General features: G+C 44.9%; 2 protein-coding genes across 2 annotated transcripts; one reads left to right on the top strand and one right to left on the bottom strand.

Moving 5' to 3' along the window:
* Nucleotides 1-2658: 2658 nt before the first annotated feature.
* Nucleotides 2659-6278, top strand: LOC129588062 (uncharacterized; the record flags this gene model as incomplete). Its single annotated transcript, XM_055482091.1, has 8 exons — nucleotides 2659-2941; nucleotides 3093-3218; nucleotides 3343-3546; nucleotides 3614-4758; nucleotides 4895-5179; nucleotides 5269-5445; nucleotides 5591-5754; nucleotides 5822-6278. Coding segments are annotated over 8 exons (2568 nt in total), but the record flags the coding sequence as incomplete, so codon positions are not given.
* Nucleotides 6279-8044: 1766 nt separating this feature from the next.
* Nucleotides 8045-15257, bottom strand: LOC129588113 (probable endonuclease 4). Its single transcript, XM_055482191.1, has 4 exons — nucleotides 14637-15257; nucleotides 14326-14524; nucleotides 9179-10301; nucleotides 8045-8819 (listed from the first exon to the last, which is right to left on the bottom strand). Exons 2-4 carry the CDS (start codon nucleotides 14392-14394, stop codon nucleotides 8686-8688), a joined length of 1326 nt encoding a protein of 441 aa, XP_055338166.1. The 5' UTR covers nucleotides 14395-14524; nucleotides 14637-15257; the 3' UTR covers nucleotides 8045-8685.
* Nucleotides 15258-15856: the final 599 nt, after the last annotated feature.

The following is a 15856-nucleotide window of genomic DNA, read 5'->3' as shown; positions in this document are numbered from 1 at the left end:
CGTCCGTGAAGAACTGGAACTGATCGGTAGTGAAAGGTTTGCACCGGAACTGGTGGCGCCGATCAGCGTGCACGATGTCACAACGACACCAGCTGAACCGACAGTTACACCGCCGCGTCCCGTCGACGAGCGCATTGAGCACCGTGTAACTCCGAAAGACGAGACGGTCGAAGAGGAGAAGATCGTGCCGGTCGTGCCTGTAACACCGACGACGGTTGTCGTGGAAGAAGAGCACCTACGACAGGCTGTGCGCGATACCTTCGACATTGAGTCGGTTGATCAGCAGAAATTCACTCCTGTCCTCATCCCGCAGATGTCACACCCACACAGCCGGGCATCAGTGCCGTCCGTGAAGAACTGGAACTGATCGGTAGTGAAAGGTTTGCACCGGAACGTGGTGCTGAACCGGTTGTCCGTGAAGAGCACCTACGACGGTCAGCCTGTGACGTCGCACCTACGCGATACCTTCGACATTGAGTCGGTTGATCAGCAGAAATTCACTCCTGTCCTCATCCCCGCAGATGTCACACCCACACAGCCGGGCATCAGTGCCGTCCGTGAAGAACTGGAACTGATCGGTAGTGAAAGGTTTGCACCGGAACTGGTGGCGCCGATCAGCGTGCACGATGTCACAACGACACCAGCTGAACCGACAGTTACACCGCCGCGTCCCGTCGACGAGCGCATTGAGCACCGTGTAACTCCGAAAGACGAGACGGTCGAAGAGGAGAAGATCGTGCCGGTCGTGCCTGTAACACCGACGACGGTTGTCGTGGAAGAAGAGCACCTACGACAGGCTGTGCGCGATACCTTCGACATTGAGTCGGTTGATCAGCAGAAATTCACTCCTGTCCTCATCCCGCAGATGTCACACCCACACAGCCGGGCATCAGTGCCGTCCGTGAAGAACTGGAACTGATCGGTAGTGAAAGGTTTGCACCGGAACTGGTGGCGCCGATCAGCGTGCACGATGTCACAACGACACCAGCTGAACCGACAGTTACACCGCCGCGTCCCGTCGACGAGCGCATTGAGCACCGTGTAACTCCGAAAGACGAGACGGTCGAAGAGGAGAAGATCGTGCCGGTCGTGCCTGTAACACCGACGACGGTTGTCGTGGAAGAAGAGCACCTACGACAGGCTGTGCGCGATACCTTCGACATTGAGTCGGTTGATCAGCAGAAATTCACTCCTGTCCTCATCCCCGCAGATGTCACACCCACACAGCCGGGCATCAGTGCCGTCCGTGAAGAACTGGAACTGATCGGTAGTGAAAGGTTTGCACCGGAACTGGTGGCGCCGATCAGCGTGCACGATGTCACAACGACACCAGCTGAACCGACAGTTACACCGCCGCGTCCCGTCGACGAGCGCATTGAGCACCGTGTAACTCCGAAAGACGAGACGGTCGAAGAGGAGAAGATCGTGCCGGTCGTGCCTGTAACACCGACGACGGTTGTCGTGGAAGAAGAGCACCTACGACAGGCTGTGCGCGATACCTTCGACATTGAGTCGGTTGATCAGCAGAAATTCACTCCTGTCCTCATCCCCGCAGATGTCACACCCACACAGCCGGGCATCAGTGCCGTCCGTGAAGAACTGGAACTGATCGGTAGTGAAAGGTTTGCACCGGAACTGGTGGCGCCGATCAGCGTGCACGATGTCACAACGACACCAGCTGAACCGACAGTTACACCGCCGCGTCCCGTCGACGAGCGCATTGAGCACCGTGTAACTCCGAAAGACGAGACGGTCGAAGAGGAGAAGATCGTGCCGGTCGTGCCTGTAACACCGACGACGGTTGTCGTGGAAGAAGAGCACCTACGACAGGCTGTGCGCGATACCTTCGACATTGAGTCGGTTGATCAGCAGAAATTCACTCCTGTCCTCATCCCCGCAGATGTCACACCCACACAGCCGGGCATCAGTGCCGTCCGTGAAGAACTGGAACTGATCGGTAGTGAAAGGTTTGCACCGGAACTGGTGGCGCCGATCAGCGTGCACGATGTCACAACGACACCAGCTGAACCGACAGTTACACCGCCGCGTCCCGTCGACGAGCGCATTGAGCACCGTGTAACTCCGAAAGACGAGACGGTCGAAGAGGAGAAGATCGTGCCGGTCGTGCCTGTAACACCGACGACGGTTGTCGTGGAAGAAGAGCACCTACGACAGGCTGTGCGCGATACCTTCGACATTGAGTCGGTTGATCAGCAGAAATTCACTCCTGTCCTCATCCCCGCAGATGTCACACCCACACAGCCGGGCATCAGTGCCGTCCGTGAAGAACTGGAACTGATCGGTAGTGAAAGGTTTGCACCGGAACTGGTGGCGCCGATCAGCGTGCACGATGTCACAACGACACCAGCTGAACCGACAGTTACACCGCCGCGTCCCGTCGACGAGCGCATTGAGCACCGTGTAACTCCGAAAGACGAGACGGTCGAAGAGGAGAAGATCGTGCCGGTCGTGCCTGTAACACCGACGACGGTTGTCGTGGAAGAAGAGCACCTACGACAGGCTGTGCGCGATACCTTCGACATTGAGTCGGTTGATCAGCAGAAATTCACTCCTGTCCTCATCCCCGCAGATGTCACACCCACACAGCCGGGCATCAGTGCCGTCCGTGAAGAACTGGAACTGATCGGTAGTGAAAGGTTTGCACCGGAACTGGTGGCGCCGATCAGCGTGCACGATGTCACAACGACACCAGCTGAACCGACAGTTACACCGCCGCGTCCCGTCGACGAGCGCATTGAGCACCGTGTAACTCCGAAAGACGAGACGGTCGAATTTTTTATTAGCAAGGATGTTTTACCGGGAAATTATATTGGTGCTGTCGCTACGTTGTCTTCCTCCCATATTCCTGACGGTCAGTCTACAAACGTTAAAGGGATTACTGTTTTTGACAGCGAAACTTCTGAATTCTCTGGCAGAATAGGTGAGTCAGGTTTGGTTTTCTGTTCCCTTTTTTCTTGTGATTTGTGAACTTCTTTTGTTATTTGTTTTGTGGGATGTTTGCTGCCAATGTGTTTGCTGGCAATGGGCAAAACTGTTTGCTGCCGATGTGTTAAAATCGAATTGTGTTGTAGGGATCTCAAATGCGTTCGAGATCATCTATCCTGGCGGCCGATTTTTGCCCGTGCGAATTTCTGGGCGGCGAGAGCAACCTGTCCAAAACCTGTCGACTTTGATTGTAACTGACCACGAGAAATTAGGTGAGTACTGTTCCTGATATGTATGTGTGTTATGAGTGCATCAAGATTGGCGCACAGGTGTTACTTGGTGTGTTTCTAAAAAATGATTTCAATATATTTTTATTGATTTTTCTGCTGTCTTTAGGAGACAAACTGCTTTCGGTATCGTCGGTGCGTCACTCTCTCGGTATCATACATCGCAACGGCCCGAAAGATTCTTTTTTTGAAACTGTTACTGAGATTATTGCCGACCGCACCTCAGATGCTTCCATAAATCTTTCGATACTTGATGAAGAAGAACCTTTTCGAATCAGTCACAATGTTCTTAACATACCGGACAGCTTGCAAGGTAGAGCCATTTGTACTTTATTAAGCACGTGACTATACAATATGTTATCCTACTATATGGCCTACAGAATCGACTGCTGAAATCCTTGTACCAGAAGATGAATACCTGCATTCTGCACCTATTTCTTTCAACTGGAAAAAGACCCTCCATCGAACTGGACCGAAGGACACCTTTTTCGAATCATTAACCGCATTGGTGCCCGAAAAAATCACTTTTCCGGAAGACGGCACCGTCGTTCCCTTTACAGTGGCTCCGGAAAGTGTTCTTGTCGAGAGATCACCGTTGCAACCGTTGCCATCTTTTGAGGTCACTCTTGTGGACGAGTCAGGAACACTGCACGCCCCATTAGAACATCTTCCAAGTTTGGAGGATTCTACGAGTTCAATGAACCTTTCTGGTTGGACCACTCTTTCGCGGGTGTCATCATCCAGTCGAATCAGTATTCGCACTAGCATTTTTGCTGCTGAGGAAGAATCAACTGACATGCTGGCGGCAGATGTTAACAGCAGCACGGAAATCTTATCACCAAGAATTCTCTCCCGAGGATCTAGCCGAGCATCCTACGTTATTCCGTCACCGGTGCCGCAAGAGCGGTTAAGTTCCGAAGCGCTTCGGCAATACCTGGAAACCGAAGCCGGTACGATCGAAAAGTGGCTGCAGGATGCTCAAGAAACGGACTCCATGCAGTATGCCGAAGAAGAAGAAAATGTACAGACAATTACCAGTACTGTAACGACAACGATTCAGTCGATTTCCACCGATGATTTCGAAACCATCAGTACGATGACTGTCCAGTCAGAGCGCTCCAACGTGTTCAGCTCTACTGATTCCCTGCGGACAGTTTCCTTTGACCCCGAAGAAGAATCCGAAACTGTGATTGTGACATCCACTTATGAAATGCGCGAAGAAGTTACAGAAGAATTTTCCATGCCTAGACTATCCGAAACCGCCACCGGGACGTTTGTCCGACCCTTGGAAATGCCTGTGCTACCTACGCGCAATATCAGTGTTCTATCATCCGAGAACAAAGCATCGACACGAACGGCGACAACCACAACGACCGTACATGAAGAACATTCTTGCCTGATTGCCTATCGTTACCGTTACGACATTGCTATCCGAAAGCTGCGCTCTTTGAAAAATATGGTTGTCAATCCGGAAGTGCAGTACATCGATCCAGACGTGCTGGAAACAGAACGCGAACGTTTTGCGGTAAGCTGCTTCAGCCAATCAAGTGCTAGTATTTTTGCTCTGTAAGAGCCGTCTGTTACGATTTATACACCCATTGCACTGCAAAATTTTAACTACTGCACATACGGTAGATTATTCATTTACCACATAATTGCAGTACCTATTGGATCGATTAATTCGCACCAACGGAGAACTTGGACGGCTGGATGACCTTTTCAGAGCTATTCTAGTAGTCGCACCGGACATCGACCTGCGATTATTCGAAGAAGAGCACAAGCAGCTGAATGCTTTATACATGCATTTGTTGACATACATCAGGAAAGTTTTGCGCCGTGAAAAATACCTGCGTAAACTACTGGAGGACTATCAGAAGGAACGCATGGAATTCAAGATGGACTTGCTTGACCAGTTGACGTATTTGAGGACAAACGAACAGTCAGAAGTAGGTGGTTGTCTAGAACGGTGTTATATCGGATGCAGAGATCGCATGTGTTTTGGCTATTTTAATTTATCGATTTCTTATTTCTCCAGGAAGAACAACAGATTCGTTTCGCAGCTGTCTTGGAGAGAGCCATGTACATAAAATATGCAACGTATCAAATTATGGTTCGGTCAACTCCGGAATTTGCCGCTAAGTTGGAAGAAGAGGTGGTTGAAACGCTCCTCATGCTTCGAGACGAACTTGCGGACCATGCCGGCATCGATAGCGTACGTGTTAAAATAGATCATGCGGTTTTTTAAGGGTTATGAGCTATTGTTAGTTGTCTCCGTTTTGCTATTTATCTACGCAAACTAAATTACTTCCAGTGCGGAACCTGTGATACCAAATATTTTATCGTCGCTAATATTTTAGGGATCGGTAGTGGAACACATTATGCGAGCAAGAGAAGTGGAATATTTCGAGAGACACCAGGCCATTGTAATACGCACGACCACCGACGGCGATAATTCCGAGACCGTTATGTCCACAACATCTTCCTCCACATCCCAGCTCACCATTTTACCCGCTCAGCCAGCGTAAGACTCGCGAAAATTATGTATGGTTTGCGATAAATTTGAAATGTGCTGACTGACAACTTTTCAGGCAACATCCCGTGTGGAATGCTGTGCGGAAAGCGCTACCAATGCAGACTCTAGCATTAGTCCTAATTGGATTTGCTTCACTTATTCCCATGGCCAACGATGACTACTCGTGCCTTTTCGACAACTATTTTGCCTCCTCGTCGATGAATCCGATGGTGCAGTTTCAAGGGACACCACCATTTTGAGTCCTGAACACTGCGTCTTGTGATAGTGAAGCTTGTACATATTCTCTGTGAAATCCAAAGGTTATCGGTTTGTGACAAAGAAAATGGGTGATTGAAAAGGGTGCCTTTGTTTTGTTATTAAGTATATTTATTAAGTATTTGTCCCAAATCACCACTTGATGTCCGGTTAGCAGAGTTGCAGTTCCGCAGCTAAACTGTGGAATTTTGTTAGTGTGTCAAGATGTTCTTAACTATTGCATACACAGTTCACTTATTAATAAATTACTAGTACGATATTCAGTGGCCCCTGTCGGAGGTTTTTGGTACGGTATGTGAGATTGCCTTTATGAAAACAGTAGTACAGAAGTTGTATCCGTATAGTGCAATTGCTCCCGAAACTTGCAGTAATTACGGAATATACGGTACCTTGCTTTCTTATGGCGATCAATGCAGTGTTACATAAAAAACAGTTCATTTAAAAGTCCCGCGAAAAGTATAGTATCGTACTGATATTAAAATTAATGTAACAACTCATTGATGTATGCTTTCGGGATAACCTTCAAAAAACTTTTGACATAAATTTGTACATAAATTGTATTTACGTTTATTGTACATAAATTTGAAAAAAGTAGCCTTGATAAAAAATAGCCCAATAAGTTCCAGTGATGTCCCGTTTGCAGTTTTTCATGTCCCGACCGCACTTTCACGATCAAAAACTTTCCCGCACCCGCTCCCGCACCCGAGCGCTCGGACCGTCCCGCAACCCGCTCCGATTCCCGATTTTCAATGAATCAATAATTTTAATAATTGTTACAAATCTATTACAAAATTTTTGTGACAAAGTTTCGTCGAAAAGTTTAATGGATACGCATTTTCTAGAAGACTAGACCTGCATGATAAATCTTACTTTTACTTTTCAAAAAAACTGAACTTGGCTCGTAATTATAACTTATACAATTGCCGTAAATATATTTTCTTTCGAAACCGACGTTTGCGTCACAGGAGCTACAGACTAGCCGCCGCTTATCAAATCGCTGTATCGCAACTGGATTCGCTTTGAATCAGAGACCCACCCTAAGACACCAACTTTCGCGCGAAGCTGAAAGCTGAGCACTTTTGGCTGCGAAAATTGCTAGAAATTCTATAAAAAATTTTTTAATTCAAAGAAATCCCGTGTTTTCCCGAGTAGCGGGCGGGCGTACTAATCAGGCTATATTCCCGACCGCACCCGATCCGAGCAGAAAGCCTCCCGCACCGCTTTCCGAGCAAAAGCGGGTGCGGGATGCGGGAAATTCCCGTGATTTACCGAGCCCGTGAAAAAAACGGGACATCACTGCCAATAACGCTGTACAACAACAGTCCGAAGCCATCGCAACAACATACGCCATTTACTGTAAACTGTAGGAAGTCTGCACAATACTGACAACAGTAGATTATTTGTTGCAGTTGCTTCGTTTGCATTTTCACTCGTATTTTGGAAACTGACCGCTTGAATTAGAGAACAGCAACAGTCAAAGCGGTTTTGGTGGTGTTTTGAAGCTGAAGGCAAATGAGTCAACCAAGAGCGAAATATAGATATTAGTATTCAGTAGCCATATTCCGCTGGCTGGGTTGGATTTATTTTCGAAGCACCCGGCAGTAATTACTTAAGTAGTTACGTTAATTAACGACATACAGTAGTAAATAACAAACACTAATACAGAACAGTACATGAACATATTTTTGTTGCTGAATTAATCTTCAATCAATTGTTTTTCAAGTAAGCCCCTAATTTCAAATTCTCAGAGTAAATTATTTTGAAGCTACGGTCAAGGTACACCTTGCTACTGTTTAAACTTAATTACGATACACTTCCACAGAGTGGAAGTGCGATAACAGTAAGTGTATCAGTGCGTGCAGTCAACGACTCAACACTATGCGAAACAATATTATTACAGTAACCGTACAGTACGGTTTAAACAAACAACAAACGAGCAATCATTTATCTTACAATTAACGAAATACGTAAACCAAATGCAACGCAAAAGCAACAGTTTCGCATAAGGCCTGAGTCGCCTGACCAAGCAAGTATCGAGTTTATTAATGAATCAAGTAACAAAAATATGCATCAAGACTCGTGATTATCTTTTCTCCATTCAATTATCCGTCATCATCGATGTCACCACAAAAAGAACAACATTAGCGATCATACAAGAAAAAACAACAAGAAAAGCTTCCGTGGTTCTCACAAACTAAGTAAAGATCATACATCGCAGCCGACTGGAATGAGCCACCAAGCTGGTTGCCGTCACATTTTAGGAGAACAAAACAGCCCAGCGGCTTATCGGCATCCAGAAATATCACGATTTCCAAATTGAGGAAAAGGAAGGAAGCGGTGCCGATTCATATTCACAGTTTTATCCACAGAAACGTCAGTAAGCAGGATCGGAAACACGAATCCCGAACAAACAACGTCTCGCTGTCCCAAAGTCGTTATGGTAACACTTCTTGCAGTAACATCGTTCAGCAGTAGTCTGGTGCACGGTCTGCACTGAGATTGAACGCAGTCGCTCTCTCCGCAGCGCATTCCGTATGATTTTCCGGCCCTTTTAATGCTCAGTCTCCACAACTCCACGAGGTGGTGCAGCATGCCATTCGAAGCGTTGTCGTCGTCTGTTGAGTTGCCATGCACATATTCGGACAGCCAAACATACACATCTCGTCAGTCTTGGCAATATGAATACAATAAATCGATCTCATGACGATATGCCGTGTCAGTTGTTTCTAATATCATTGGAAGGTTGTTCAGTCGTGAATCGTTCATAATCAGCTTGAAACCTTCTCGACCGATCCAACCTGCAAGCCAAAGACACAGAAACCAGTTAGCCGCACTGCAATCACTTTATCAGCAATGCACATCACCCTCAAGGGTCTCCTAGCTCAAATAAAACTAAAAGTAAGTATTACACAACTATTATAGGAGGTCGCGACTCACAAGACCTTACCGTGTTTATTTCACTGCCGAATGCCGATTACGTGCTATCAATACGAACGCACAGAATTTCGAAATCAGTTATTACATGCTTAGTTTAAAAAACAGCTGCAACAATTCGCAAAAATTTTACTTCGATTGCAATCGTGTGAAAAAATGTCACAAAATTTGCGCTTAAAACATCTACGCTCCATATCTGGGAAATATTTTGCGTTTAACGTACCATTGCCAATCGGAGCATGGCGATCAAGATGAGATCCCACCGGCAATTCACTGTCGTTTAAATGCACTGCTCTCAGTTTATCCAATCCGATCTGCTCATCAAATTCCTTCAGATACTTCTCCCATCCATCCCGCTTTGTAATGTCGTTACCAGCAGAATATACATGGCAGGTATCTAGACATACGCCCAATCGATTCTTATCGTGGACGCGGGACATGATTTCTTTCAGCTCGGATAATTTCCCGCCAACCGTGTAGCCTTGACAGCACATGGTCTCCAGCAATAATGTCACGTCGCTCGTTTTCGACAGCACCTCGTTGAGGGAATCCACAATCCGTTCTATGCACTCGTTAACCGTGATGCGCCCGCATGTCGATCCTGGATGAATGTTGTAATATTTTATGCCCAGCCGCTCACAGCGCTGCATTTCGTCGATCATCGATACCCTTGACTTGTTTAGCACATCCGGCGAGGGCGATCCGGGATTGATCAGGTAACTACCATGGCAAACAACCTTATCCGCCTGAATACACGAGCGAATCAGTTTGTCCTTGTATTTTCTTACGGCATCGTCCGATAAGGGGGTGGCCGTCCACCGACGGGCACTGCGCACGAACAGGCCGAGGGCGCGCGCCCCCATCTCCAAGGCCAACTGCACGGCGCGCTGTGGTCCACCTTGTGTGGTGGTGATCTGGGCGCCGACGTATTTCAGGGATTTGTTGCTCTGCGGTTTAGCCGGTACTATGGCAGTGCTGCTGGCTGACAATATGGTCCCACTGCTGGCGCTGCTCGTGCTGGCTGTTTCCAGCGGTGATGACTGGGAACTGCCATTATGCAGAGACTCGTCACTTACGAGGGCGCACTGCGAGTATAAGGATGCAAAGCCGCTATCCGGCACGCTACGCTTGTTGGGCGGAGGCTGCTGGTACAATAAATCATGTGTGTGAAACGACGACGGTATTGATGAGGATTCCTGAGCGCTCTGAGGTTCTTTTCGCTTCCGACTCGTGGAGCTGGAGGCAGCTGGGTTAAGAAATACCAAATTGGGTTCCAATACTGACGCCGTCATGTTAAACTGAAAGGGAGACGGCACTGTGGGTGTTGATAGAGATCCACTAATATTCTGCAAAGCGAAAACCCGCTGTTACCACCGATTAGACAAATTGAGTAGCATAGTCAGAGTGCTAAAGGCACGAAATTAAAACGCAGATTCCATGCAGTCATGTTATCATTGTTGTCGTGGTGAAACTTCGCTACAGAATAACGATGCACTGTAAATACCCTAGCTACGATTTACTCGTCGAGGCTAAAGGCAGCCGCAACTTGCAATCAAGATGAACGCACCAGCGCAGGATGTTACTTATCACTGCACATTAGAAGCGCTGAACAGTGTGCTTAGTGTGTAACACGGTAATGTCAGAATACCGCCCTACACGTGACGCAGCAGATGGAAAGTCATGGTGAAACACGACTGCCGAACAACGACGCATACGCCGCGAAAATGCGGAACGCCAGCATTTGCATGATCAATCTCGACGAAATCGCTTCGTTGAAAAACGTAAAACGTGCAACATCCAACTAATAGTAAATCTTAACCCACTTACAGACTTATTCAAGATGTATAGACAGCGCCATATTTAACTCATTGTCAGTACATACGCATCGTGAAAAAATTAATAGTTACATAGTTTAAACAAATATCGGCTAGTTGATTATTCACCAGCAAATGTTGCAGTACAGTTAATGTTAATGTAATAATATACCTAGTATTACTAAATTTAGTTGTATTCCATAACAAAAATTATTGAAAGGAAGAAGCAAAATAAAGATAAAGGACTGCTCCATATCGCAAACGACTTACGAAATACAAACCTGTAAAGTACTACGAGTATCCGATTATTCCGTATCACCGTAGTCGGTATCACCGAAACAAAGCGAGGCAACGAGTTTGTATGTCTTTAGTATGACCTTCGTGCCTTAATAATTTCATTTGATGCTACACAGCAAAAATCCTCCAGTTTCAGAGAGTAGGTAATTATCTAAGAAAAAATCTTTAACATCATTAGAAACTAAAACCGCCGATTTGAAACCGGCATGTATTTTTTGACATTTTAAACCGGTAGTCGTCGTTACAACATACAGTAATTATAGCTAACGCGTGCGAAGCGTAGCAAAAAATAAGATTCAAATATACATTTTTATTGTAAAATGAATCATGCAGCCTTAGGACTGCAATAATTACTACGGTATAATGCACTGTATAAGTATTAGTATTCACAAGTCAGTGATGCTTGTACCGGTACTGAGTATTTTCACTGTAGCGTCTGCAGCTTCATACTAGAAGTGAAAGAAGTACCGTACGTACATAATAAACGTAGGATGCGAAGTTCGATCCACTTGTTTATTATACCCATTCCGCTTATAGAAAAACAAATAAAATCACATCGAAGTTCACTCAATCAGCACAAAACAGCCTCGGGAGGTCTAAGAACAGAGAACAACTGATCTAAATTAATTAAATTAACTGATCCACTTAATAACTATCTTAAAAATCCAACAGATCGGGAAAGTTACATTAACAAAAACAAGATAGCTTGTAAAATAAATCCTGTAGTAAAAATACAGATTTATGTCTCCTTTAAATACAGCAGCACAGAAACGCTGCAATGTGTAGTAGCACCGTGCTACCAGCACGATGGTAACAGCATTAACAAGCGCATTTTCTACCCTATTGGTAGTCTTTGTCTCGGACAAGTCGAAAATTCAGTTTGGACTGAATCTGACGCTGTGTCCGGACTTGTCCTCACTCTTCGCATGCAGTGTTTGCTTCCCCATTAAATGGTGCAATGGCATATGCGAACTTGCACATATAGGCCTACCATTGTGGATTGTGCAGATCTTTGACCATCGGTGTCGCATGATTTCGGTAATTCGAAAAGCCCAAGCCAAACCAGGGAAAACATCCCACCCAACACAATACAAAGTAATGCACAAATACCGGCCAACTGCCAACCATCCTTTTAGAAAAATGCTGCTGATTTTCATATATTTACAGTACTGACCTCATGGTCAGTGTTTAACATAAAACACAGCCATACAAAGAAAAATCTGCAATAATAATTATTATCGTAAAGGATAGCTATCAATTTAAAATAATTGACTAAATCAAAATTGCTTTATGATAACTGTTTATCCATATTTCAGGTGGAACGATTGCGAATCCTTTACACTTTTCTGTAGCCAATAGTTATTCTTTCTTTCTACAACATTCAGGTACATCCTTACAGAAAACCATAAAACAGCACGGTACACAAGGTGTGCCACAAAACAGCAAAATATGTATGTTCTTCTGTCAAGTAAGAAACGCCATTTAATACTGTGGAAAATACTGTGGAAGTGCTTGTCTGACAATGGTTTTGTGACTGACAATGAGCGCAAACGGCAAAGCGCACGCAAAATCTGTTGCTGCAACTGTACAGTGCAACTACAAGTACAAAAGTAACATTATAAATTGTTTATACTGAATATTACAGTAGTACGACATGACGGTAATTCCAACAGAATTAATAAACTACTGTATATAGGGGTAGAATCTTGTGTCGAACATATCGCAGGTCGACAACTGTTACACAATTGCAAAAACATCTTTAAATTAACCATTAAATTAAATTAATTAGCTATGTAATCCTGTATGGAAAATGCCCAACTAACAACACTTCAAATCGATGCCTGGTTGTAAGCAAACGCTAAAACAGTAAACACTAAACATCTTGTGACTTCCAAATCCAATGCAGACTACGGGGACATCAGTCCATCACCATGCAACTTAAAGGCCATCACTTATTAATTTGTAAACACCGTAAGCAACACACTAACAAAAAAACGGTAAAGTATGAACTTTGAATGAACTGACTTGTGAGTAGTGAGGCAGTAGCGTTAATAATGCAGTTTACATTAACGAGCTGATCCTGATCAGCGAAGGCGAGAATCGTAACAATACTTATCAGCAAAACTTTAGAAACTGCAATTTGCTACATGTCCAATTCTTTGCAGTTCGCCCACAGCCACAGGTATACCCAGGTAAACTAACCGTGGTAACCCGGAATCATACCAACATCCAAACAATCTCAATCTCAAGAGAAACTATGCAACTCGATCACATTTTAAAATCTCTTCTTTAAAATTAATATTAAAAAATTTTAAAAAACAAGCAATGTACAAAGGAAATGATAACATTTTCCGAAATGCGCGCAGGATGCCCCCAGTAATACTAATACCAAACTGACAAGATTGAAGACGTGTTGTTGTTGCATAAATATACAGCGTAGTAGACAAGATGTGTGCGGCAGACTTCTTCCAGTTCCCAAGCACTGGAAAACAACGGATATTTTTCTGAATTAGTAAAATAAGCACAGTTTAATAATAAGGCTGTACCGAAATTCTTCACTATTCATAATTACCGTAACTTTTCTCATACAGCTCCACACAATCAAACAATCGGTCGCATTAACATCAGCGAAAACTATACTCGAGCGCACAAAACACTGGCCCCCAGGTTCGACATTCCGGCTGAACAAGCATGTACGATAAACGTCTAACACGGTCTGTCTTCATGTTCCGCTGTCTAAGTAGCAAATCCTCCGCTTTATATCTGTACATTACACTTCCTAGTTCCTTCCTCAAACGGCATAAACATCTAAATTCTTGGGTCAAAATTTAACCTAACATTCAGTTAACACAAGTGAGATTTCACAAAATGAAATAATTCCTATTTGCCAATGTCATCATAGCATATTTTCCATACAGCCACCATGGTACTTTGTACGCGACTGATAAAATATTTTCTGGATACAAATGGCAACAACCCCGCGTGTGCACACAAAAGTACAGTAGAAGCTAAGAAGTACTTTAAGTCTTTAATCCTTCGACTCGTATAGTCATACTCGCGAATGCGTTTCGATGTTTTTAATACAGTACGAGTATTAAATATTACAGTAACAATTTAAGTCTCCAGTACACCTGTAACCTCAATCTGCAACGGCGTGCCACGTACCTTATAATTTAAAATATTTTATATTCAAACTGGTACTTAAAATTTCTATCGGAGATCGAAGAATTGATTGCCAAAGCCCCACACTAAAACTTACCACAGCCTGAGGCACAGCAAATGCAGGGGATGTTTTCTTTTTCGCAACGGCTCCACGCGAACGATTCATGTCAAAGGAGAAGAAGAGACTTAAGGTTTTCGCACAATCCACACCACATCCGGATCTCCACGCGATTCGTGATCCAGTTCCGTGGTGCAAAACGGCGAATCAAGCAAAACTCGTCAAAAGTGTCAAAACACTGAAAAAGAAGAGATCTTAATCATCTTATGATTCTTATCGGGATAAATAACTTATTTGTAATTAATAATTAGAAATATACGAGTATCGAAGAAACTGCAGACTTCACTTACCTCGCGACTCGCGTCACACACTCACGGGGTGTCTGCTGATCTGGCAGTTGCGAATCACATTATTACGCTGTCGTCTTTGACTGCAGCTGTGGTCTGGTGTATACTTCTGCCTGCTGCTAGTGGTGTTCACTTCTTCTGGGACGAGATTCGAAAGGGAACAAATTCAAAGCAACTACAAATCTACTATCTTCCAATTAAGTTCTAACTATCTACTTCAAACAGAACATATTTTTCAAATAGCTATCCGTGGCCTGATTAATCGCAAAGAGTAAAACGAGCTCACGAGTATTCTCTCTTCGATGATGACTGGAAAGTAGAAAGTATTCAAAGTACTAAGCGTGATCTCGCTGAGCTGAAATCAGTTGCTTGCAGTTGCAGCACACGGTGAAACTACTGTACTAAAAGGCCTCGTCCCGAATTCGAAGCGAATCTCGTTGCGATACAGCAACTCCACCTCGCGAGGTGGCTTCGCGTACCGTATCTGTAGGCGTGGCCACTGCATACAGCCACCTCGTGCGGTTGAGCAACCGTACCATAGCGAGATTCGCTTTGAAATCGGGACGAAGCCTAAAACGAACCATGTGGCTCCAGTTTTACGAACTGGCAGTGGCAACGCGCAATGCGAGCAAGCTGTCTCACTACTACTGTCTAGTGGCTGTAGCAGCGAGGGCAATAATTCGGCAGGGACAGTTACTTATTAGAAAGCCACTAGCTGTGGCGCTGCCGCTGCCACACGATGTACAAATGTGCGCATCGTGCACCATAATTTACTACAGGCAGGCAGGTCTACAGAATATCTGGCAGTAAGTTACTTAGAAAACCGCTAAATGCTGAATATGACCGTCTGACGAAACAAAAAAGGTGTTGAAGTTGGGTACAGTACTCGTACACTGGTGGAGGTAGAGTGCGGTCCGGCTCCAAGTTGTAGGACGAAAGGAAGGATCTGGGAAAAATTCTTTGCAGCTGTTATTAGCCTGTTCGGAGTTCGGACCACGGTACCTGTTACTATTAAAGTTACTGTACCTAAATTTGCAAATATAATATAGATATAACGCAGGTACGATATAGGCAGTTACAGTACTACCGGTATCTATGTAGTATCACTAGTATGTACCATGGACTACTCGAGTACAATATACTGACATGGGATGTGACTTGTGTGTGCACGATGGCCCTCTCCCATATTGCAGCAACATCCACCCAAGCTGGCGCAGCAGCGG

Source organism: Paramacrobiotus metropolitanus, unplaced genomic scaffold (genome assembly GCF_019649055.1).
Source record: "Paramacrobiotus metropolitanus isolate TYO unplaced genomic scaffold, Prichtersi_v1.0 Parri_scaffold0000028, whole genome shotgun sequence".
Classification (NCBI taxonomy): Eukaryota; Metazoa; Tardigrada; class Eutardigrada; order Parachela; family Macrobiotidae; genus Paramacrobiotus; species Paramacrobiotus metropolitanus.
The sequence above is the reverse complement of the archived record's forward strand: the minus strand, read 5'-3'. Positions and strand labels throughout refer to the sequence as shown.

What these genes read in the sequence shown, in the direction of transcription:
- LOC129588113 (XM_055482191.1), bottom strand. Translation starts at nt 14,394, where the DNA reads ATGAATCGTTCGCGTGGAGCCGTTGCGAAAAAGAAAACATCCCCTGCA. An exon ending in TTGCTGTGCCTCAGGCTGTG is followed by an intron (nt 10,302 to 14,325) that starts GTAAGTTTTAGT and finishes TTCGCTTTGCAG; the next exon opens with AATATTAGTGGATCTCTATC. An exon ending in CCATGCTCCGATTGGCAATG is followed by an intron (nt 8,820 to 9,178) that starts GTACGTTAAACG and finishes TTTGGCTTGCAG; the next exon opens with GTTGGATCGGTCGAGAAGGT.